The sequence below is a fragment of the Schistocerca piceifrons genome, chromosome 2 (assembly GCF_021461385.2).
Source record: "Schistocerca piceifrons isolate TAMUIC-IGC-003096 chromosome 2, iqSchPice1.1, whole genome shotgun sequence".
Classification (NCBI taxonomy): Eukaryota; Metazoa; Arthropoda; class Insecta; order Orthoptera; family Acrididae; genus Schistocerca; species Schistocerca piceifrons.
In genome coordinates this window covers 255,559,725-255,586,106 of record NC_060139.1, presented here as the reverse complement: position 1 = coordinate 255,586,106, position 26,382 = coordinate 255,559,725, and the positions used below count along the sequence as shown (strand labels likewise).

The following is a 26,382-nucleotide window of genomic DNA, read 5'->3' as shown; positions in this document are numbered from 1 at the left end:
TGAGCCCCGATTTCAGTTGGTAAGAGCTGGTGACAGGGTCTGGCTGTGGGGCAGAGCACATGAAGCCATGGACTCAAGTTGTCAACAAGGCAAGCTGGTGGTGACTCAATAATGGTGTTGGTTGTGTTTACATGTAATGTACTGGGTCCTCTGGTCCAACTGAACCACTCATTGTTCGAAAGTGGTTATGTGCAGCTACTTGGAGACCATTTGCAGCCATTCATGGACTTTATATTCCCAACCAACGATGGAATTGTCATGGTGACAAAGTGCCATGTCACTGGCTGCAATTGTTCGTGATTGGTTTGAACAACATTCTGGACACTTTAAGTGAATGTTTTGGCTATCCAGATCACCCCACGTGAATCCCATCGAACATTTATGAGATATAAGCAGTATGCCGGCCAAGAGGTGGTCTGACATGACGATATGAGGTGTCTCATGACTTTTGTCATCTCAGTGTATACTGGTATGTGTTTTCTACAGACATTCTTATTTTTCTTGGATTGGCAGTAAATCTCATATGTTTTCTGACTTGTGTAGAAACAGTATCACTTCACTCGTGATATTTCGACATCTGACTTAGAAATCCAGTGGCATGTCTGATGTCATTACACTTCGCGTGAAACGTACCAAATGAAGCAATAACAATACTTCAGTGATGTCATCATGTGAGATGTGAGTCATTCCACTCCCTGCCTCAGCTGTAGGTTCTGTAATGCTTAACATAGGTGATTCACGAAATAAACGTCCACACATGTTTAAATTGCTTTGTAATCAGCAGAATTGAAGTGCTACGTTCTCATATAGTCATGTCCGAACAGAAAGAGATGAAATTAGGATCTTGCCTCCTCGTGAAACGACCCTGAAAACTTCAGATGTGCGTCTGCCTATAACCCCTTTAAAACATTTCCTTCCATGAAATAGCTGTCCCTCCTCCTTTCAGACTGATTGTGGAAACCTTTTACAGTTACAATGGCATAATTCTTAGATTTCTTAAAATACAGCTCTTATTGTAAAATAATATGCAATAAAGGATGGATTTTGCGTTTTGTTTGACAAATTCGAAATGTGTCAGTGCCCTCAGCAACATTCTCTTCTTGTAGAACATAAAATTGAGGCTATAATGTATTCTGATTTTTTTTTTAACAGCCATTCCCATTTTTCAAGAGCTGACAGTAAATCTTACATATTTTCTGAATTCTGTGGGTACACTACCGCTTTGCGAGTTAACTTCCGACTTAGGGTTGGAAGACTTAGAAAAACGACCATAAATACTCAGGATACCTTTATCGAACGCCGACTTGTGATGGATCAACGTGTTCACCGCGTCAGCGTCGGCTCTTCCACCCAGTGAGCTGGAATGCAGCCTGAAGTGCTGGCGTGCATGAATTATACGCGACGCTATGTGGCGGGTAGAGCTTTCACTTATTATTCCTTTTATTCCTCTGGCTGCACCCAAGTACAAGTAAGGTACTGATCAATATTCTCGTAGAAAAGACCGCAGTTTCCCATCATATGTGTTTATTACGTTTTGATGGGTACATTCGGCTTGTCAGAAAAGTATATCCATGTTTCATTCTCAAATGTTGTTACTACATGTATAGTAGCTCTCCCCTGGAAAGGTATATTATTAAATAAAGACACAAGTGTTCCTATTAAACATCGTACAGTTTAGATTTTAACTTAGGGAAATAAGTCAAGAGAGTGTGTCCAAGTCTACCCCTCATGGTGTTTGTTTAAATAAAAGTACGTGAGGAGGGACGATTAAATAGTAAGCTGGAGTAAAACATGTCCAGTAGCTCAGCAGACAAGCCTGGATCTGTACAAACATCCTGTGTCTCAGACATCATAGTGCCAGTATTTCAGATCTTGAATTCTGACGTCATAGAGCCTGTCCCAGTATCTTAAGTACGGGCCAGTATGCCAGAATTCTTCACTGTTATAAATAGCTTGACAGGTTTGAGCTGGATTACGACGTCATAGAGCTGCGACAGCGTGCCCCGGTCGCCGTATTCTATCGCCATCTTGTATTCCAGTTCAACCATCTTGGATTCTGTCATCATAGGCTGGTGCTCGTATTTCAAGTCTGATTGTAACGACTTAGAGCCAGGACTAGTATTCCAAGTCAGCCAGCATGACAATGCAACATTTTGAATTTCCCATCAGTTTACAGTTAGGCCAACAACCATCCTTCCATAGGAAAAACGCTATCGCAGTTGGGCTATTTTTCGAATATCACACCAAAATTTGATTTCCCGCGATCAGAAGGTGGGTGGGGAAATCCCAGGACTCATTGATGACATCATCCTGATGCATATTGAGCCCAAATATCTACCGTGTACAACCTAATGTATGTTCAAACAGTTACTTATATTGTGCACATAATTTATCTAGTGCTATCACAGTTGAAACAATATTCACTTGGTCTGGAACCTGGAAAACAAAATGCACAAAAGCATCTAAGTTAAGAACGTTGGTTGTTCAAGTGTTGACTACTAACGGGATTTCTTGCTGAGCTGCATTTTTATACTTAGTTTGGACTAGAATCTGACCCTTCAACTGTATCGACTGGCCATTGTTCGTCACAACTCTTTGTTGAGGGTACCACATCTGTGGGGAGCCGATGTACCGGTACATGGCCGCATTAATCACACACAACAGCGCCCATGTCCAACTGCAAATCTGCTTCTTTGTCCCGTCTGCTGCTAATATGGGCACTGGCAAAATAGCATGTAGTGCGTTGATGACAGTTCTTGTACGTCGGCTGAGGAAAACGCTAGCTAGATGCCTCAGTTTGCTGTGTGCTAAAGGGGTAACATCAAAGAAAGTACCACAACCTGGACACAATTTGATATCGCGAACTTTTCCAGGATCCTTTGACAATGATGGAGAGGAAAAAGTTGTATGAGTTTCCGCACACGCTGGGACACGCCAAAGATAAACAAAGAACTTCGGTTTATGAGTGTCTACCACCGTTGAGGGCTATGCATTGCTAACTACTGGAGTAACTAGTGAATCAAATGTAAATGGACGAACGGGTGCTTGGTGTACCAGATGATGATGTTAATTATACATCACCATACATTTATGTCCCAAGCCTTGCAAGTCAGCAGCCCATTATGCTAAGATTGGTTACGTTGCGTAACTCAGTGATTAAATTCGATCCTGTTGGCAACTATATGGGTCTGGCGAACGTTAATGGTCCGTCATCAAGTCCCAAACGTCAGGAAGCTCAAACTACTGGGATCAGAGTGTGGGCATAGTTTCTGCATGTCTTGAAACAATAGAAAACAGTACGTGAGGAACTCTGGTATTCTGGGTCACTTGGCTTTCCTGACAATGAAGTGCAATAGGACATAGGTAGGCCTCCCAACTCTAGTTTGCCTCGTGAAAGCAAATGAATGGTGGTAGGGGAAAACGGTAATGCTGCAGTTCAAGATTGTGGTTGGTTTTTCAGAAGTTGCAGCAGAAATTTCTGCTGCATCTGTTGAAACTCCCGCTGCTGCTAGAATTCCTACTGCTGTTGCTGCAGTTAGTTTTGCTGTTCCAGTTACAAATGATGCTGCCAAAACTTCAGAAACTTGGAATCCAGGCTTCATTGGAATAGTTACACGACGAGCAAATCATTGTCGCTGCATTTCTATCATACTAGAAGGGAGAACCGATAGAGTTACGTAAAGTAACCTCCGCCACACACCGTCAGGTGGCTTGCGGAGTATAGATGTAGATGTACTCTGCGTAGATGGAACGATTTGTGAACACACACACTGGCAATAATGCAGAAATCTGTGGAGCAAGCTGGTGCTCCTGAGGCCGATGGAGGCGGAGTTCACGAAGTGATTGGCTAGGAAAAAAAAAGTGGAGGTGGGATCGAGAACGAAGCAGAATCGTCGGAAGTGTACACAAACAGCCTGGAAGGCAATTAGCAACAATAGTCAAATAATCAGGATCAGATATTTTACTATTAATAACTCGTATTTGAAAGTTTCATAGAATAATGAAAACTCACAGCCACGAGGCCGCGGTATTTACAGGCACTCTCGCTTCACACACGGGGCATGCCTGCATCTGCAGTGACACACTGTGCATAAGTAATTCAGAATTTCATCCTTCTATCTGTCGTCCTTCGTTTTAGTATCAGTGTGGTCACTGAACCGCTGAGTACGACCAAAACTTGTTAAGATTTTTGGTCAAATTGAGTAGGGAATTTATTTTTAATTCACTGAACAGATCACACATTACTCACCTTACGCTCATTTAGACTTCGTTCACCTTTTCTTTGTCAACTAGATTGACTTTGCCTTAATCTGATCTGTGGCCTTGTGGAATCTTTCCATTACTTTTGTACCACAGTAGGTCTTTCCCATCCATCAAAACTTGTTCAGTAGATACTGGTCTAAAGCGAATTGTACAGTGCTTCTGAATTTTATCCACTTTTGCTCCACATCTTCGTCCTCAGTTGATTAATTAATATTGAATACTCAGATACTGAGCTGCAATTTATATACTGTCACGCTAAGCAAAATATTTTCCCACATTTCTTAACATTACTTATAATAGCTGAAGCCATTAATGGTATCACAGGTTTATGGTACTGATGCCACATTCTTAAAGTTCAGGTGTGTTAATTACTAGGAGCTGTGAGATACTGCCCTCACGAGTCAGTTCTCTAAATATTTACCTGAAGTAATTTTCAGTAACATTCAGAACAATCTATAACGAATTTCTGTCTTTGGCATCAGTTGTGATTATGTGAGTCATCATTTCGATAGCTGGTAAACTGACGACTCCCTCTATAATAATATTACATATGGATGCTACCTTGTAATTTCCCAGATCGTCTCTGCAGCGCTCTGCCACAACGTCTCTTGATGTAGGTGGTCTATAAAAGCATCCAATTACTATGTTCGACCCACCATTCATGCTTATACACACCCAGATTATTTCACATTCCAAATCCATAACGGCCTCACTAGATACTACAGAGTTCTTTACGGCAATAAATATGCCACCACTGATGCCTAGCGTAGCCTGTACTTCAAATGTACACTGCCTGACAAGAAAAGTGAAGCACATTAAAAAGGGGAGGATGAAACGAAATTAAACTTAACAATTTGAGAGGGTATCTGACAAAACTCTACCATCTGGTGAGTAAGATGTATGAGACAGGCGAAATACCCTCAGACTTCAAGAAGAATATAATAATTCCAATCCCAAAGACAGCAGGTGTTGACAGATGTGAAAATTACCGAACTATCACTTTAATAAGTCACAGCTGCAAAATATTAACGCGAATTATTAACAGACGAATGGAAAAACTGGTAGAAGCCGACCTCGGGAAAGATCAGTTTGGATTCCGTAGAAATGTTGGAACACGTGAGGCAATACTGACCCTACGACTTATCTTATAAGAAAGATTAAGGAAAGGCAAACCTACATTTCTAGCATTTGGAGACTTAGATAAAGCTTTTGACAATGTTGACTGGAATACTCTCTTTCAAGTTCTAAACGTGACAGGGGTAGAATACAGGGAGCGAAAGGCTATTTACAATTTGTACAGAAACCAGATGGCAGTTATAAGAGTCGAGGGGTATGAAAGGGAAGCAGTGGTTGGGAAGGGAGCGAGACAAGGTTGTAGCCTATCCCCGACGTTATTCAATCTGTATATTGAGCAAGCAATAAAGGAAACAAAAGAAAAGTTCGAAGTAGGTATTAAACTCCATGGAGAAGAAATAAAAACTTTGAGGTTCGCTGATGACATTGTAATTCTGTCAGAGACAACAAGGGACTTGGAAGAGCAGTTGAACGGAATGGACAGTGTCTTGAAAGGAGGGTATAAGATGTACATCAGCAAAAGCAAAGTGAGGATAATGGAATGTAGTCGAATTAAGTTGGGTGATGCTGAGGGAATTAGATTAGGAAATGAGACACTTAAAGTAGTAAAGGAGTTTTGCTATTTGGGGAGCAAAATAACTGATGATGGTAGAAGTAGAGAGGATATAAAATGTAGACTGGCAATGGCAAGGAAAGCGTTTCTGAAGAAGAGAAATTTGTTACCATCGAGTATAGATTTAAGTGTTAGGAAGTCGTTTCTGAAAGTATTTGTATGGAGTGTAGCCATGTATGGAAGTGAAACATGGACAATAAATAGTTTAGACAAGAAGCTTTCGAAATGTGGCGCTACAGAAGAATTTTGAAGATTAGGTGGGTAGATCACGTAACTAATGAGGAGGTATTGAATAGGATTGGGGAGAAGAGAAGTTTCTGGCACAACTTGACTAGAAGAAGGGATCGGTTGGTAGGACATGTCCTGAGGCATCAAGGGATCACAAATTTAGCATTGGAGGGCAGCGTGGAGGGTAAGAATCGTAGAGGGAAACCAAGAGATGAATGCACTAAGCAGATTCAGAAGGATGTAGGTTGCAGTAGGTACTGGGAGATGAAGGAGCTTGCACAGGAAAGAGTAGGATGGAGAGCTGCATCAAACCAGTCTCAGGACTGAAGATCACAACAACAACAACATCTGATGTTATTTAGGTGATTACAAAATCGTGTCAATTTTACAAAGAACCTGGCAGTATGAAGCCACTTATCAGTATAACTTCGCATGCCCAATGGCGTGGATGCATGCACTGATTGCATTGAAAACAGTGTCGTAAAGCTTTTGTATGGTCTCCTAAGGCAAGCTGGCCTATAACTGCTGTGACTGGTCCTAAATAACCTAGATTTTGGCACTGGGATGGAGCTGAAATTTGGACTGGACGCACACATATGCTATTGGGGACAGATCTGGGCATCTTGCTGACCATGGGAGTACTTCTGCTTCGTGCAGACGGTTCACAACTACAAGTGCTGCGTGTGGATGAGCATTGTGCTGTTGAAAAATGGTACTATGCCACTGTTGCACGAGAGGTAGCATGTTAGGACACAGGATGTCTGTGACGCACCATTGTGTCATCATAGTTCCCCCCAATTACTACCAGCGGTAACCTGAAGTCATACCCAGTGGCTCCCACACGTTGATGCCAGGAGTAACACTGCTGTGCCTCTCCAAAACATTGAAACAAGGGGACCTCTCCCCAGGTCACCACCACATTTGGTGATGAGGGCATCAGTGCAGTACCAGTCATAATCAGTCCATGCGTCCCGTTCACACACCATTCCAAACCCAGCCATTTATCTTGTGGTGGGCATGTGAACGTGTGCATGGGTTGGTAATACCCTAGTGCAGTGGTTCTCAAACTTTTGTAACGCGACCCACCATTTTTCTGGAAATATTTTCGCGACCCAGTACATACATATGTGTACTCTACCACTACAGTCACTATGCGGTAGTTAATAGTAATATAAAATTATATATAAAATGAAACTGTGCTTAGTATTGTATGAAAAAATGCTTTGCTGAGTAATAATTTTGAAAATCGCGAAGGGAACATAATTAAAGAAAAGAAACAATATTTTGGCCCATAAGAATTTTAGTTCATGCAAATTAAATGGTGAAGTTAATGAGATTTGTGGTATTGTGTAGTCTTCGTGTTAAAGACACTTTCTATATCTGGATTGAAGCTTGTTAGTTTTTGTCGTAAATCATTTTCGACGCAAAGTTTGTTTCTATATTTGTTTTTCAAAAAACCAAGCTAGAAAAAGCACGTTCACATAAGTAAGTAGTTGTGAATCCCATTAGTTCCTTCAAAGCTATGTTTGCAAGCACTCGATACTCTCCCTTTAATTTGATCAAAAATGGAATTACGCTTAATTCCTGAAATAAAGTTTTGAAAGAAGAATCACACCATAGCTCTATCAGGGAGTCTTCCGCAGATGTCGACAGTTTTAAGTTTGTCCTCTTCAGACGGATTTCTTATCCATAGCTGTTCATCAGGAATTCTTGGAAAGTAATACCTACAACAAGAAATCAATATCAAGTAACACTATTGAATAAGCAAACAACTATCAATGGGATTAATGTGAAATAGTCAGATTCTTTTGAGTTTGCTATGTGGGGATGGCCTAACTATCATTTTGAAAATTGAGGTGGTTGAACTTAATTTTTTACTTTTCTGTACTAGGTGAAAAACAATAACATGAAAATAACATGTTAAATAAGGAATACTAAGTCTTAGTGATTATTAGTAAAATTATTTCAGAATAAGTACCTGAAACTAGACTAGTGAAATTTTCATTCTGCAGCGAAGTGTGCACTGATACGAAACTTCCTGGCAGATTAAAACTGTGTGCCGGACCAATACTCGAACTCGGACCTGCGCCTTTCGCGGGCAAGTTCTCTAAAGACTGAGCTACCCAAGAACGACTTGTGACCATCCTCACAGCTTCAATTCTGCCACTACCCCATCTCCTACCTTGCGGACTTCACAGAAGCTCTTCTGCGGATCTTGCAGAACTATCGCTCCTGGAGGAAAGGATATTGCGGAGACATGGCTTAGTCACAGCCTGGAGGATGTTTCCAGAACTAAATTTTCACTCCGCAGCGGAGTGTGCGCTAATATGAAACTTCCTGACAGAACTGAAGCTGTGAGGACGGGTCGCGGGTCGTGCTTGGGTAGCTCTGTTGGTAGAGCACTTGCCTGCGAAAGGCAAAGGTCCCGAATTCGAGTCTCGGTCCGGCACACGGTTCTAATCTGCCAGGAAGTTTCAAATCAGCGCACACTCCGCTGCTGAGTGAAAATTTCATCCTGGAAACATTCCTCAGGCTGTGGCTAAGCCATGTCTCCGCAATATCCCTTGCTCCAGGAGTGATAGTTCTGCAAGGTTTGCAGGAAGAGCTTCTGTGAAGTTTGGTACGTTGGAGGCGAGGTGCTGGGAGAACTGAAGCAGTGAACACGGGTTGTGAGTCATGTTTGGATAGCTCAGTCAGTTGAGTACTAGCCCAGAAAGGCAAAGGTCCTGAGTTTGAGTCTGTCTGGCACTCAGTTTTAATCTGCCGGGAAGTTTCAAAGAGGCCAGTGCTTCAAGATATTCCTTCATGGCAGCTGCTGTTCCCTCATTAACTTTGATTTCATATGTTTCTAAGAAATCATTGAGGAGTGGGAATGCTCCAGAACAGCTCTTTCATTTTACTGGACCATCTTTCCAGTTTTTTAATAGTTGCTTACAGTGCTTTTTTTTTTCAAAAAAAAGTTTGAGAGTACTCCCATGCAGCAAAAATTACTTATAACTGAATCATGGGATACCACCCGTCTGCTTTTAGCTATGACGTCATCAACATGCCTAACTACACAAAAAAATGGTATCTGACGCTTCAGTTGACTTTACTACACCTCAAATGAAGCAGGCGATACCAAGAAACACCCAAACAGAAGAGAATGTGGTATCGAACACTTAAGTTTGCATCACCTCAAGTGAAGCATGCTATTCCCATCAATCCCTGGACAATAAAAGAAAATTGTATCGTACATTTAATTGACCTATAATACACCTCAAATGAAACAGGTGAGTCCAATCAATCCTCCGACATACAAAACAATACAAGGAAATATTACCAAACACATATTTTAACCTATAAAACACTACTAAATGACAATACAACAAAAACCATCCACACCTATAGTCAACAACAATAGAAACTACACTACAAAAATCTTTTGTAACCTTGTTTGGCTCCCAAAATGGCGCAGATGATGGGTGGTATCCCGTGCTTCAACTGACCTAATTTTCAATACAGCTGAAAATTACCAATATAAAAAAGTGAAATAAAAAATTTACGTCTGTGAAATAAATCTTTGGCACTCTTCCAAGTCATAAAAAAATTACTTTCTCGACGAAAAAGTTTGGGGGTACGCATCCCCCAGCGTTCCCCCAGAAAAACAGCACTGGTTGCTTATATTTTATCTTGAACATAGAACTTGTGAAAATCCTTCCCTTCCAGCGATAAATTTTGGCTATTAAGAGCACTGAATATATCACCCAAATATGAAAGACGTAATAGCCCGTTTTCGTCATTTAACATGTCCAAAAAACTGCTCACAGATTTCGCATCACTTTAATGTTCCAACATGAAGATTGTCAGCTTATCTCGAAGCTCAAATAATCTTGATAGCACTTTCCCTCTTTGCAACCAGCGTACTTCACAGTGCAGGAGTAGTGTTTTATGCTCACTGGCCATGTCATTGCGCAGTATGGCAAACAGTCTTGAATATTTAGGTGCAGATTTAATGAAATTCACAATTTTCACTGCGCCATTAATGATTTTCTTTAGGTTTTCAGACAGATATTTACATACAAGGGCCTCGCTGTGCAGTCTACAGTGAATACACTTAACAGAAGGGGCAACTGCCCTAACTGTGGCAATCAAACCTCAGTAAGCGCCAGACATAGTACGGGCACCATCAGTCGTCAGTGGAACACATTTTGTCCACTCTCTTTCATTTTCTACCATAAAGTCATCAAGACATTTAAAAATTTCGTACCCTGTTGTTGTCATTGGCAAACATTTACAAAAGAGCATTTCTTCTTCTGTAATCCCATCAAATTATAAACTAACAAAAGCTAAAAGAATTGCCTCGCCAGCTATGTGCTTTCATCAAGCTGAAGTGAAAAGTAATCATTTTGCTTGAAAACTGTGAATCAAGGACTGTTATAAAATCTCTGACATTTCATCGATCCTTCTCTTTACCATTGTGTTTGATAGTGGTTATTCATCAATTAGTTGCGTGCTTTTCGCTAAATAGAGCATCAGATATTATTTTGGCCACTGGTAAAATAATATCCTCTCCTACGGTGTGAGAGTAGTGGGGCAAGGAGGCATCACCCTATTCCTCATTGTTGCCAAATGTTTCCATGATGGCTGCGATGACGTCATCCGAGATGGTGGTGTGTAGACTTGCCAACACCATATGATGTCATCCAAAATGGCGGCTGTAACGGCATCCAAGATGGTGGGGAGTTTGAATTTTAGCAGGAAGAAGGTAAATTGGGCTACCTCCACTAACCTAAGCCCCCCTCCCCGCCCCTCTCCAAGAAAATGGTGGGAAGTTCAAATTCCAACAGGATAATGCACCACACCATGGTTATCTCTACTAACCTAAGAAAATTGTTGGAAGATAGGTCACAAGCGCTACTCCCACTAACCTAAGTCACCCGACCACCACCTCTTCCTAGGAACTGTGGCACCAAGTTTGAATTTTGGTGGTAATGATAGGTCAGTTGGGCTATCTCTACTAACTTAAGAAAATCGCTGGAAGGTAGGTCACTTGGACTGAACTACTTCCACTAACCTAAGTCACCCAACCGCCATCTCCTCCTAGGGATTAGTGGGAAACGGACTCAGCCTGCACTTGGCTGCTGGAGAGAGGAAGGAGTGTTATTTATTTATTTAGGAACAATTTATTTAGGGATGGAGTATATGTATTACAGTGATACAGAACCTACGCTCTGATATGCCACACAGCATACATATGTGCAAACTACTCCTAAATAACTCATGTATAATGCTGTGTACACACATGCTTGCTAATTGTAAACTGTCAAAATAACACAATGCACAGCCTACAGACATGCAAACCACTCGTAAATAATGCATTACATTTATGTCTAGACAGCCAAACAACTCGTAAATTGTCAAAATAATAATCCATCTAACAGACTCTGCAAACATGATTGCTAATCATCAACTGTCGAAATCGTGCACCAGTCTTTATTTAAACAATTAGAGGCAGCACCACCATCCAGTGTGTTTGCCAAGGTACAGAGAGCGCTGTCGTCCGTTTCATGACATAATCCAAGATAGTGGGGAGAAGTGGCAGGAAAACGACTATACCTGTGCTGGACAAAAGTTTTATTTTGCAGGCAGTGTCTCCACCACGAGTTTTAGACTCCAACTCACCTAGTACACAATACTGCCACCAGAAGGTGCTGTCATCCCTCCTGTGACATAATCCGAGATAGTGGTCTGGGGGGGGGGGGGGGGGGGGGAGAGCTTGAAAATGACTCAGCCTGTGCTTGAATACCGGAGAGAGTAAGGAAGGAGTGTACTTTATTTACTTTGGAACAAGTTATTTAGGGAACGATTTAGAGACCTACTGATACAGAAATTGCTTCAGGTCACGCCGCACAGCAAACCGACCTGTAAACTACTCCTAAATAATGCTCTGCAGACATGCAAACAACTCCTAATTTACTGAAATAATTTCAGTACAGACATACGGACTCCTCCTAAATAATGCAGTACACTGAAGTGTAGACACACTCAGTACTCCTAAACAATCCAAATAGTGTATACCACAGCCTACAGACTTGCACGCAAAATAATGCAACAGACACGCAAACAATACGGTAGTTATCTGTCCCATCAAAGATTATGTGCTGGAAAATGTGTAATAAAACAAAATCTCAGAAATATATGTATAACATGTAGGGAATGCATAGGGAGCTTTGTAAGAGGATGATTTCGTATGCACAACTGCTGATATTCAGTCATCATCCAAGAGAAGCTATCTGGATGTAACGGCTCATTCCAATGATTATGAAACATTTGAACAAAAAAATTTAGCTCTGACTTGCAGGAGGTGTAAGGGAACATAGTTGCGGTAAAGTAGCTGAACAGATTGTAGACATTCATTTTGAATTTGGTTTAAAGCTGACAAAAATCATGAAAACATTTCCAACAATGGATCAAATTTGGTCACAGCTTTTCGAATACATGTAAACGTCTCGGGTACAGGAACAAATGAAAGAGATTCAGCTTATATTCAAAATATTGAAATAGTGCAAGATGATGATGATGATGATGATGATGATGATGATGATGATGATGTGTTAAGACTAAGAGAATTTTTCAGAAACATCTTAAGATTTTGGAGTTGCAACTGGCCAATCATTAGAGGTGCGCCAAATACACACAGTACATTTAATAGCAAAAAGAGATATTGATAAGTCCAGATCTCAAAGTAATTCATACAAAAAACTTTATAACGCAGCCATGTCAAAATGTTAATCATTTTGTTTGTGTTCGAGATCTCCTAAAGGTTGTGAAATATATTTAGAGTAAACTGGAAAATCCCGTACTTACCTATTGTGACGTCCCCTCCCTCCTTCTGCACTTGTCGGGAGGAGACGCGACTCGTAATGACGTTCGTCCCCGTCAGCATGACGTGGAAAAGCACCTGTAACACTGCTCCTCGCGTAGTTAAGAAATATTCTATTGTTCGTCCGTAACAGTCTTATCAGCTTGTGTTAACTCATCAATTGTTTATCTTTTATCCTATGCCCGGTTAGTTTCGTTGAGCAGTGAAATCTTGGTTCTTAATCCTATCATTACGGTCGTTTTTCACTTCATCCTTAGCGAGGATTAATAATTGCTGCTCGTAATTTCGTTGCTACGTCAAATTATTAACAACGGTTCAACGTAACTCCAGAGATCGCTTATGTTGAAGTAACATCCTTGTAACACGCCGTAATGCTGATTTTTATATTATTTACCTCTCACTGTCTGTTATTCCTGTCTTCACAGTCACTTAAAATGTTTAAAAGACTCAGTCACTATCATGAACATACGTTACATTATTCCTTGAATCATGTAGGCGACTCATCTGATTTATCTCTTGACTAGTAGTTTATTAATCTTTTTGTAATGAATTGTTTGCCCCTATCACGCACGCATACCGATATGTAATTCAAGATTAACTTCTCATCAGTCCAGTTATCGTGACGTTGACAACTTTTGATTGAATGGCGTATTGGTTTTTCATCTTGACTTTGTATTATTGTGTCCTACTCAAGACTACGAATAGTTTTCGTGTCACTAATCCATTACTACCAAGTTCGCAACTGTTCTTCAATCCGAAGGTTAAGTGCAGTAAATCAGTATCACTCAATTAAAAACCACCGTGGTGTTGATAACGGTAAAGATTACTTTATTCAATCGAATGACTGAATATGGCTTTAGTCTATCTCTCCCGAACTATCGAACTTTCACAACTGAAAAAATCAAATAACGTTTGCTTCCAGAAGACTATCGCAATAGTTCTCTAGAGCGACTCAAGAGCAACTAACTAAACATATCCATATCCCAGTTGCATTGTAAGCGAATTGAATTTCCTTTTCGATGCGGCTACAACTCTCTTCCATGGTAAATGTTATCTTTGACCGAATTACCTCCTTGTATTTAACCTTCGTGCATATGAATTTAGATTTATTCTATAGATGTTTAAAAGATAATGGGTCAATCCATTTCAAATCACCCAGGCAATGTTGCTCAACATTTTTCATTTTCTTGATTTTTTTTTATCATGAGTTCCCTATAGACAGACATTCACAAAACACTGTTTTAAAAAATTTTATAAGTCATAGTTTTTTTCTGGCAAAAATTTTTACAATGGCGGTTGGGAAAATTTTAGTGGAAATCGACGTTTGCGGAAAGTTTAATTGCCAAGTTAGTTTAAAAGATATCAGAATAATTCAAAAACCAGTGTGCTCAGCATGAAATGAACTTCAGGCATAATTTTTTTTTTAATTTTTCTGCCATGCAAGAGAGTCACTCAAACTCTTTCTGTGAAGACTCTGAAAAAATTTATCAATCTTCACTTTTTAAGGCCTTCAATTTTCATGAAGGAAAAGAGACTCACTAATAATATGTTATCTCTGTGTTGTGTAATTACATAACTACCTGCAGTAAAAGTTGCAGTCCTGAGAATGCACTCCTGTTTTTTATACAGCTTTTCAAAAATGACCAAAACCCTTCTAACGTCAATTTTCTCAGGTCAATATCTAAAAAGGCACTGAATGAAAACAAGTGAAAATTTCACAGAATGTTCTTTATTCTCATGGGAATATCTCACAAAAAAATTATGACTGAGACTCAACTACATTGAGAGTAATAGAGCAGCAAATTTCAGTAAAAACGCTACACCTCCACATGCTCGTGCAGTGCCAAGTTAGCAAACAAGGGCTTGAAATTATTACAGTTGACATTGGTCAAATGATGCTTAAATCATTACATACAATAAATGATCAAATATTTCTACTTTTAAATAACAATGGGCAGAGATAACAATTGGTAAGAGTTCTAATTCTTAAAATTAACGGTACATTTGTTGTACTACACTTGTGTACAGTATAAACATAATAATGTTTCTCCATGGATACAGATTTAAAACTTCAGTTGTAACTACTTGCCAGCTGCAATTTTCATTAGGGAGTTAAACAAACACGATATTTCATCGCATAGTTTATCAGTTATGTTGTGTGTTCTACCAGACACTGTTGTGAATTCCATTGGAGTTACTTTTCATATTACTTTCTTTGCAGGACCCAAGACAATAAACAAGTGAACAAGAGTTTTGTAAGTGTAGATCTGAAGCCTCCCATCTTCAACTGTTTTCAAGAATAGCAGATTTTTCAAGTATTGAAATGAGTTGTTTTGTGGGTGAACTAATAAGTGAACAGTGCCATAAACAACACTGCAAGAAGAAAGTGCATCAAGAATTAATAAGAGTGAGTGACTTACCAGCTGAAGAACAATGTTTGTTAAAATTAAGAATTTCGAAAGAAATTTCTAATATTTGTTATTGCCACAAAGATAAATATTTAGACAAATACAACCACATTTTTGGTAAAAAGTGTTGTGACCCATTTGGTACTCACAAAAAGCCAGTTAAAAATGGTTTGCGTAAAATACTAGTTGAACACCTAAACAAAAAAAATGTGGATATTAACCTAATTCCTGGACAAGTTCTATGCCCAACTTGTGCATCAAGAATATTTGTAAATAAACCAGCTGAAAAAGTGGCAGTTAGTGTTGAGAATGATCGTGAATTTCTTACTGGGCCTTTTGAATTGGTTGAGGATGATCCTTTGCATCAAGTACAATCAATCTGTGAAACTTTGGAATTATCTCCTTTACGAAAAATAACAAAGCTCATCAAAGACCAGCGACTATCAGCTTTACAAAGAAAAAGTGAAAAAATTGCAAGTGCTGTCAAGCGAAAATTGGAAGAATCTTTCCATAATGACTTATATGCTTAGAATGGAAATAGTACAGAAATTGTACAAAGTGAGTATGATACACTTATTACCAAAATGAAAGAAAAAATCAAAGTTTCCAGTAAAGATGACAAAATTAAGATAATTAGCCTCTTGCCAAGATCATGGTCAAAGAAAAAAATAATCGAGGAATTTGGTGTATCTGAATACATGGTGAAGTTAACTAGGCAGCTAGTTATGGATCAAGGTATCTTACCACATCTCTCGAAAAGACAAGGTCCAACAAAATAAATGAAGTTGTTATTAATAGTGTTAAAGAATTTTACGAGGATGATGACAATAGTCGCATGTGTCCTGGTAAAAAGGAATGTGTTTCAACTGTGATTGACAATGTTAAGGTGCAGAAGCAGAAAAGGTTAATTCTTCTCTCGCTGAATGAGCTCTACAGCCTCTATAAACAAAAATATCCAGATAACAAAATTGGCCGCCCTATATTTTCTGTTCTACGACTAAAGTGGTGTGTTCTTCCGGGTTCATCAGGAACTCATACTGTATGCGTTTGCAAGCATCATCAAAACACAAAGTTTATGATGGAAGGAGCAAAGCTTAATGCAAATTATAAAGACCTGATAGCTTTCAGGGTATGTGATATTGATAATGAAAAATGTATGCTTGACATACGTGCAGGATGTCCTGGACCAGATACCCTACTTGATATCTTAAAAAATGAACTTGACATTTTGCCTGATGAAGTAGTTTTCAAATAATGGGTACAAACTGATAGAGTTGAGCTTATTACACAGATAATGCCCAGTGAGGAATTTTTACAGTCTCTTGTCGATAAGCTGGTGCTTTTAAAATCCCATCACTTTATCTCAAAAGCTCAAGTTCAATATTTTAAGGAAACAAAAGAAAACCTGAAAGAAACCCACTGTTTAGTGATTGGTGATTTTGCGGAAAACTATACATTTACAGTACAGGATGAAATTCAGAGATTTCACTGGACTAATGCACAGGCGACACTGCATCTGTTTGTCATCTACTTTAAAAAAGAGGACAACATGTCTTGCAAATCTATTTGTGTAATTAGTGACCACCTAGAACATAATACCATGACTGTGCATGCATTTCAACATCACCTCATTAGAGAAATTAAGAATATCATACGTAATGTTGAAAAGATAATCTACTTTAGTGATGGCGCAAGCAGCCAGTACAAAAATAAGAAAAACTTCATTAATATCTGCCAACACAAAAATGATTTTGGTTTACGAGCAGAGTGGAATTTCTTTGCCTCATCACACGGAAAGAATTCTTGCGATAGGACAGGCGGAACAACAAAAAGAGAAGTTAAACGAGCATCCCTTCAAAGACCTTACACAGAACAGACCCTGACTCCACACGATTTGTTCAAATACTGTCAACAGAATATTACTGGAATTAGATATATATTTGTTTCTTAAACTGAAATTGAACAAATCAAAACAAAGCTGACCGAGGGATTTGATTGTTGTTTGTCATTGAAAGGAACAAGAAGCTATCACAGATATGTTCCCATAAGTGACAATCAAATAAGATGTTTTATTACTTCCAAAGGCTCCAACTTCGATGATCATCAGACTTCAATACTTTTTACAAATGTATCATCTTTTACAAATAACGATTTTGTTGTTAGTAAGTATGATGAGAAGTGGTGGCTTGAAAAAATTGAAGAGAAAAGTGAAGATAACAATGATGTTTTAGTGCTTTTCTTTCACCCTTCTGGTCCAAGTACTGCCTTTCAACTTTCCAAAAATGACACTGCTTGGGTGCCTGCAAATAAAATAGTACGAAAGCTGACTCCACTGGAATTCACAACAGTGCCTGGTAGAACACACAACATAACTGAAAATTGCAGCTGGCAGGTAGTTACAACTGAAGTTTTAAATCTGTATCCATGGAGAAACATTATTATGTGTATACTGTATGCAAGTGTAGTACAACAAATGTACCGTTAATTTTAAGAATTGAACTCTTACCAATTGTTATCTCTGCCCATTGTTATTTAAAAGTAGAAGTATTTGATCATTTATTGTATGTAATGATTTAAGCATCATTTGACCAATGTCAACTGTAAAAATTTCAAGCCCTTGTTTGCTAACTTGGCACTGCACGAGCATGTAGAGGGGTAGCGTTTTTACTGAAATTTGCTGCTCTATTACTCTCGATGTAGTTGAGTCTCAGTCATAATTTTTTTGTGAGATATTCCCATGAGAATAAAGAACATTCTGTAAAATTTTCACTTGTTTTCATTCAGTGCCTTTTTAGATATTGACCTGAGAAAATTGACGTTAGAAGGGTTTTGGCCATTTTTGAAAAGCTGTATAAAAAACAGGAGTGCATTCTCAGGACTGCAACTTTTACTGCAGGTAGTTATGTAATTACACAACACAGAGATAACATATTATTAGTGAGTCTCTTTTCCTTCATGAAAATTGAAGGCCTTAAAAAGTGAAGATTGATAAATTTTTTCAGAGTCTTCACAGAAAGAGTTTGAGTGACACTCTTGCATGGTAGAAAAATTTAAAAAAAATTATGCCTGAAGTTCATTTCATGCTGAGCACACTGGTTTTTGAATTATTCTGATATCTTTTAAAATAACTTGGCAATTAAAACTTTCTGCAAACTTCGATTTCCAGTAAAATTTGCCCAACTGCTATTGTAAAAATTGCTGCCATAAAAAAACTGTGACTTATAAAAATTTTTAAAACAGTGTTTTGTGAATGTCTGTCTATAGGGAACTCATGATTAAAAAAATCAAGAAAATCAAAAATGTTGAGCAACAAATTTTATTCATATTGGGTGATTTTAAATGGATTGACCCTAATGCATGACAACCGTTTCCTTTTATCTCCTCTTTTGTATGTTACTCACAGTATTTAAGTGTTATAGTTGTTAATCAAAACATTATCAGTGTAATTAATTTTTTTATCACCAATAGTTGTTGCCACTGTCAAGACGACTCACTTCCCTACTTTAAGTTTTCACAAAGTTCGTTAATTGGGGTTTTCTGTCCTTGGGGCGTTACACTGCGTACAACACTATGAAATGTGTATTATGATTCTATTAAAGATCTACTTCCAGTCAAGGATACTATAAATGAAACCTGGTGGCAGAGTAACCGTATCAGCACACACCCCGCTGCGGAGTGAATATTTCATTCTGAAATACAATGTCCTAATGATCACATGAGCTGTTGAAAACCTATTGCTGATGGCATCAGAAGTTAAGACGGGGACAAAGATACCTTCTATGGATGTCTTCTGCTGCAACGAATTAGAATGAGAAGAATGCTAAGCAGCTTGCAAGCTGATAACCTTATATTCTGTGTTGTGCTGACAGAAATTATTAAAAATAGTTATAGATGTCTTGAGAAATTCTATAAAATAGAAGAACCAGAAGCAAAGATGGCATATTAGCATCCGTATCAAATCTTATTATATGTTGTTGAGGAGTCTGATCCTTCTGTAGCCAGTGATAGTGCCCACACTACAATGGATCTGGACATGTTATGATATTTAAAAGGTAATGACAACAAAGTTCTGGCCCTGTTGAATGACTGTTTTCCTTTGGTGGAATAATAATGAGGCCATCATAGATGGAACATGAAAGATTTGAACAATTAATGGTGTTAAAATCAGTGAAATAAATGGCATTTAAAATGTTCACTGGCTACAGGTATTTTATTTGAATAAAGGTATTTTGAAAATACCTATTTTGCATTTTGTATTGAACTTATTTAATTTAAAACCACTTTGTAATTACATTTGAAATAGAAAGAATAACCAAGTATTTGCATTTTGAATTCAAATACTTTTGATAAACTGTTTTGCACATCTATGTTTGCAAATAGCCCTGTAATTGGCCATCAGTAGCATGTGCCTGGTGAGTTGCTCATAATCCATAGTATATGCAGTGTTTCAGATCTGTTGTGAACTGACTGATAGTCTATTGTTTGCGAGAGTATTTATGGCCAGTGATGTACAGTAGACAGCTACACATCTAGCTGCACAAGTGGTTTCAAAATTTTCGGAGTGGCCATATGGGCACAAGTGATGCTTGAACATTCTGGACGCCCTGTGGAGGTTACGACTCCAGAAATCATTAATAAAATCCATGATATGGTGATGAACGACAAAAGAGTTAATGTGCGAGGGATTGCTAGTGCTGTGGACATCTCAAATGAATGGGTATATAATACTTTGCATGAACATTTGGACATGAGAAAGCTATCCGCAAGATGGGTTCTGCGATTGCTCACACTTGACCAAAAACGGAATTGTGTAAAGTGTTGCAAGAATGGTTTGCAGCTGTTCAGGAAGAATCCGCAGGACTTTAAGCATAGTTTCTTCAATGTGGAATAAATATGGATACATTACTATACTCCTGAGACCAAACAACAATCTAAACAATGGGTTACCAAGGGAGAATCGCCACCAAAAAAGGTGGTGACCATTCCTTCGGCCAGAATGGTTATGGCGACAGTCTTTTGGGATTCGCAATGGATAATCCTCATCGACTATCTGGAAAAGGGTAAAACTATTACAGGTGAATATTACTACAAGGCAACAGTGAGGAATGAAGTATTATATGCTGCTGAGACGATGACACTAGGATGAAATGGGGCAGAACAACTAGAGAAAGAAGAGAAAAAAATACTGAGAAAAATACTAGGTCCCAAAAGAGTTGGAGAGAGGTGGATGCGAAGACCTAGGGAAGAATTGTACCGGAACATAAGAACAATATCAGGGGAAATCAGACTCAAAAGGGCAAGGTTTGCTGGGCATGTAGTTAGGATGAGTATGAACAGAATGACAAAGAGAGTGTGGGAAACAACAGGGGACAAGGGGAAAGACAGGAACCAAGTGAATTGTTCAGCTTCGGAAAGACTGGTTGGAATTGGGGATCAAGGTCGAAGGAAAGGAAAATTGGAGGAACAAATATACACCTACAAATATGCTAGAGATCAGTGACAGAGAAGAATACAGGAAAAGATTAGAATGTCACCAGTGGAGCCGCCAGGAGAAACGGAAACTGAAGATCTCGGAAGAAGAGCGGGAGAGGAGAAGAGAAAGAATGAAGAGGTTCTGGGAGAAGAGGAAAATGCAGTCCACGAAGGAGCTACCCGTGGTCCTACAGAGGCCATAACGCAAGAAGAAGAAGAAGAAGAAGAAGAAGAAGAAGAAGAAGGTGAACATTATTCATCGTTATTGGACCATTTGAAAACAGAGCTGCAAGAAAAATGTCAGCGACTGGACTGCAAAAAAGTCCTTTTCCATCATGACAATGCACCAGCACACACCTCAGCAGTTGTGGTCCCAAAATTAATGGAAATAGCATTCCAACTCTTTAACATCCCCCCTGTTCTCCAGACTTGGCTCCCTCAGACTACTATGTGTTCCCCAATTTGAAGAAATGGCTGGTGGGACAAAGATTTTATTCAAACTAGCGGGTGATTACAGCAACTAATAGCTATTTTGCACACTTAGACAATTCCTATTATTTGGGAGGGATCAACAAATTAGAACGGCGTTGCATGAAGTGTATGAGTCTAAAAGGAGACTATGTCAAAAAGTAAAAAAGGTTTATTCCAAACACATAAGTAGTTTTTTATTTTTGCACGGACTTTTCAAACACCCCTCGTAAACCTTGATCCCGTGGTTCATTGACCGGTGGATGACAAAACAGAATGACTGTGGTTTGCCACAGACCATTGTTGTTCAGCCGTCACGGCACTGTGCGAGGCATCCGTATGGTTCAGGTCGTTAATGCGAGTGTCATAACGCTCATAATCACTAGCAATGGAAAACACAATGTTTTGCCCTGTCTGAAGTTCGAATGCACTTGGATTAACATTTCTAACGGAGGCCACTGGTCGTTGTTTATTGTGATTCTCTGGACTACTTTTGTCTCAAGTTCCAGGAATACACAGTTCGCTGCTGGACATCGGCGGCAATGCGAGGTTGGTCCGAAGATGCGGTGAACAATAAAGGTATTGTCGCTATGTCGTTCCGCACTGGAGTATCATCCAAACCTTCGCGGACATTTTGCGATTTTGCATAGGAATGTCCATGGCACTCATGAGCACATGTTGAGAGATGATGTCGACTTTTCTGAGTGAGGTATTGGCGAAGGAACAGTGTAGTTGAGCTGTTTGTAATGGTAGCCGTGTCGATGGCCTTATCAAAGTGACAGATTTTTGGCTAACAGCAAAATCACAGCGCGACGTGGAAATTCTAGGTCACCACTGTTGGAAATGGGGTACTGGAGGTGTGATAGCGGAATAGTGACGCAACATGATACTATTTATTGCTAAGCACAATATATATGAGTAGAGTAATCGTTACATACTACAGAGCATACTAACTTCCCACTGGCTCACAGGCCAGAGATCCTCCTTTCCACGAATCAAGAGTTTAATCCACCACAAGCCTACGGTAAATATGCCATCTAATACAGAATGTTCAGTGTTTTTAAAAACTCATTGGGAACTGCATTTTGCAGGTTGTCAGTTGTGAAGTTCAGTAACTTCTACTCTACATGTGAATGAATGCTAGTTTTTTCTATCAAAATGTCAGAAGATTGTTTACTTTGTGCACTTTGGTTTGGCAGTGTGATTGGGAATAATATTCTGTGGAAATCTGTTTGTTTTTTTTCCATAAAACTATGCAGTAAGATCTAAACTTTTTCCCTGAGGGAAAACAGAATAATAATGCACCCAGACAAATGGCTGAAAATGTACACAGTTGGTTAGATAAGTATGGCATGAAATAATGATTCTCCTGGCCTCTAAACTTCACATTAAAATATTACTCTGAGATTATGGTCTGTATTATATTGGCTGAGGCCCACTTGACTGTTTTTGATGCTTCTCAAGAGTTAGTAGTACTACTTTGCAACTATATACGACCATTCACAATGAAAGCTCAGATATGGAAATCATTAGCATTTCAGAGCAACCAAACAAGTTGTGTTGGAAGAATGCCATCTACATCCTGTATGTAGGGAAAGTTTACACAACCGGTTGCTTATTCAGAAATAGTATTTGAATGTTGGTTGCTTATGAGAAGATTGTGTTATGCCTCTTGTAAGGCAAAGAAAGTCTGCCACCACATTGCAGAATTAAGACAGCAATGGGATAGTGGCACCCGAAGACTGTGGTTTATAATTTTATGGTATTGTTATCATTTTGGTTGGAATAACATGACTTGTGCAAATACGGAATAGACAGATTCGAGAGGGCCATACCACCATGCAGGATCTTAATAGCTCCATCTGAATAACACCTAAGAGGACCAACATATTGTTCACTCGACTGTACAGGATCATACAGCCACTTAACGTTTGCTGAGCCAGGTAATGAAATTGTTTGCAGCAAGGCAAGTATCCACATAGAAAGTGGTGCACTTGACAACAAATTGTTTACATAAGTGGCACCATGTTGTCTTCTCAGACAAGTCCTGGTTCTGTGTATGTCATCATGTTGAATATATCCATTGTGGAGGGTGCAAGGAGAGAGAATGTTGATAGCTTCTATACATCACCATCACACTGACCTTACATCTCACACGACGTTATAGGTGCATGTGATTACACAACAGTCACCTCAGGTTCGCATAGCTGGTAGTTTGGACAGCAGGCATTACATTTCTGGTGTGCCAAGGCCATTGTCTATTGTATCCTCAAGGTATCTGTGATGTTATCTTTCAAAGAAATAAAGCGAGACTGCATGTTGTCCAAACTGACCTGACTGCCTCAATGCAGGTGGTGTTCGACTGATTCCCGGGCCAGCATGTGCTCCTGATCTCTCACCAACGGAAAACATCTGGTCATGGGTTGCTGAGAGATTAGCACGCTATCACTCAGCAGTCACTGCCATTGATGAACTTTGGCACAGCACTGGAGTTGCACAGAACAACATTCCTGTATAAGTTATCTGAGCTGTTTTACGTGAGACTCTGTGGAGGTAGAACTGTAGCTGCTGACAGAGAATCCAGCCCGGTATCCTAAATTTATCACCTGTGGTAAACTCCCCAGATCACCTAAAATTTTTATCATGTATTCTTCTTAATTTACTATATACACACATGAAGTTAAACTCCTTCTTGGAGGTGATGTTTTAATGATATAAATGCAATGATTCGGCCAGAGGCAATCATTTGCCAAAATGGACAGGTTTTCAACTTTTTTGTCCAACTGTGGCAGTCCAGTAGGCTGCTTGCAGCTCATCTTGCCCTGTTTGATTGTTGCAGTGTGCCGATGATGATGAAGTGGTGGTGCTTGCCGAGATCCAGAAGCAACCATACCCGTACCGGCGATGCAAGACCCCTACCAGCTTTGACACCTCCTCTGTGTCTAGCTGTGCCTCTGCGTCTGCTGTTTCTACCTCCTCCTCTACCTTCGAAGGTGGGAGCAGAACGGCACCTCCGCGGAAAGTACACCGTCTTTGTCCGCGGCACCAAGAGTACTTGCGGTTGATGAACTTACAGCAGGTATGTCTGGCCACTCACAGCACTGCTAATAGAGTAGGTGTCATTTGCCTTTTAGGATCCTGTACACTGCTATCGTCTCTTCAGCAGGAGTTCTTAAGTCATAATACTGCCAATAGTTCTGCAAATATTTTGAAATAAAACTTATTTTGCTGTCTCTGCATTGCCTTTGGGGATGCTGCAGCTGTAGACTTTTCTTAAATAAAGCAATAAATTGTTCCTGATGTGTAAACCAGATTAAACAATCTTAGTTTGAATATAGGTGCAGTAATCTAAATAATGTTCACCAACTGTAAGTTTTAAAGTTCAGTAATAATAGTTTATTATCGTTTGTCATACACTGAATGCAGACTGGTAATTAATCTCATCAGCAAAATTAAATGGATTTAAATTGCTTAGCTCCCCATATAGAGTGGATTGTCATACACTGAAAGCAGACTGGTAATTAATCTCATCAGCAAAATTAAATGGATTTAAATTGCTTGAGCTCCCCATATAGTGGATTGTAAGCTCACTATATAATTAAAATATGGGAAACACAACATGTGCTCAAGTTCAAGTACTAAACACACAAAATAGAAGTACAGTAGCCACATGCTGGAATGATTCTAAGTGTGGATCAGTGCTGAAATAGTGCAGCTAAATAGAAACAGACAGAGTTATAGTTTGACTTGATTTAAGATCACTCTAACTTTGAACCAGCTTAAGATTAAAATGCAAGGTCTACCAAACTACTGGCAGAATAAATCAGAGCACTGATTATTGTAAATTTTTCCAAGTCCCCATTGAGCTACCGCACAGAATATTTCTAAGTGTCACGACCATCATCACAGAAAAACTTCTATCCCCTAAAACTGTATGACATGATCACTGTCCAAACCAGCATAGGTCCTGCGTCTTCAACTCCATCCAAGTGTGAACGAGCAGGATAGCCATCACCTTTTATAAGTTTGGTCCTCCCTACCATGGAAATCCCAAATATCTACATCACTTAATGGCCAACGTTATTTACAACTTTTTATACAATAATTGAGTCTTAAAGCTAGGCGCATAATCAGAAGTGCCCTAAAAAGTCCAAATAAAATGACATATTGCATTTGCTTCTAAGTTACAGTATTATAAAAAAGATAGCTGCTACTCGCCATATAGTGGAGATGCCGAGTCGCAGATAGGCACAACAAAAAGACTGTCACAAAATAAGCTTTCATCCAAAAAGGCCCTCGTCAAAAGTAGACAACAGACAGACAGACCCAAACACTCATGCAAACGCAACTTGCGCACACGACTGCAGTTGTGTGTGTTTGGGGGCGGGGAGGGAGGGGGGGGGGATACAAATTAAGGAAACATTGTGTCCTGTGTGTCTGTTGCTCTGCATATTATGATGCTTGCTATAGATAAAATCTTCTTCTTTTTTTTCCCCATGATGTTTCCCTATGGATCAATAATAAACTGTTCAAATTTTACATCATCTTCAGCAGTACTTCTCAGTCCACAGCGTTTTGTAACTGGAACTTCAGTTATAGACACCCTATATATACAAATATCACCTTAAAAACCATGCTAAAGGCCACTCCAGGCCCCTGTGAGTCCAGGGGTTAGAATAGGCCCAAGGTATTCCTGCCTGTCGTAAAAAATGACTAATGGCAGTCTCACGTGTTTCGGCCGTATGTGATTGCCCCTATAGGGTTTGACCTCCATTTTTCAAAATTTTCCCGAAGAGTGAGCCAACTGGGGAAGGGCACCTTACATGGTACATAGTGTCCATCATGCACTGAGAACTCTTGCATCCTTCGTCGACGCTCATTCTCCAGCTGTTGGGCGAGGCCACCATCCAGGGTGCATTTTCCTCCATCATCTGTGCAGTATCGCTTTCTGTGCTGTCAATGATGATGTACTTCTTAGCTCATTTGTGCCT

At 39.4% G+C, this 26,382-nt stretch overlaps 1 protein-coding gene across 1 annotated transcript in view; it reads left to right on the top strand.

Annotated features, from left to right (window-relative positions):
• The window catches only part of LOC124776698 (mucin-12-like), a 321,070-nt gene that overhangs the window by 197,973 nt on the left and 96,715 nt on the right, over positions 1–26,382 (top strand). Inside the window, exon 4 of the mRNA XM_047251803.1 lies at positions 24,231–24,470. Within this exon, the coding sequence (XP_047107759.1) occupies positions 24,231–24,470 (240 nt within the window). The remainder of the gene's footprint in view (positions 1–24,230; positions 24,471–26,382) is intronic.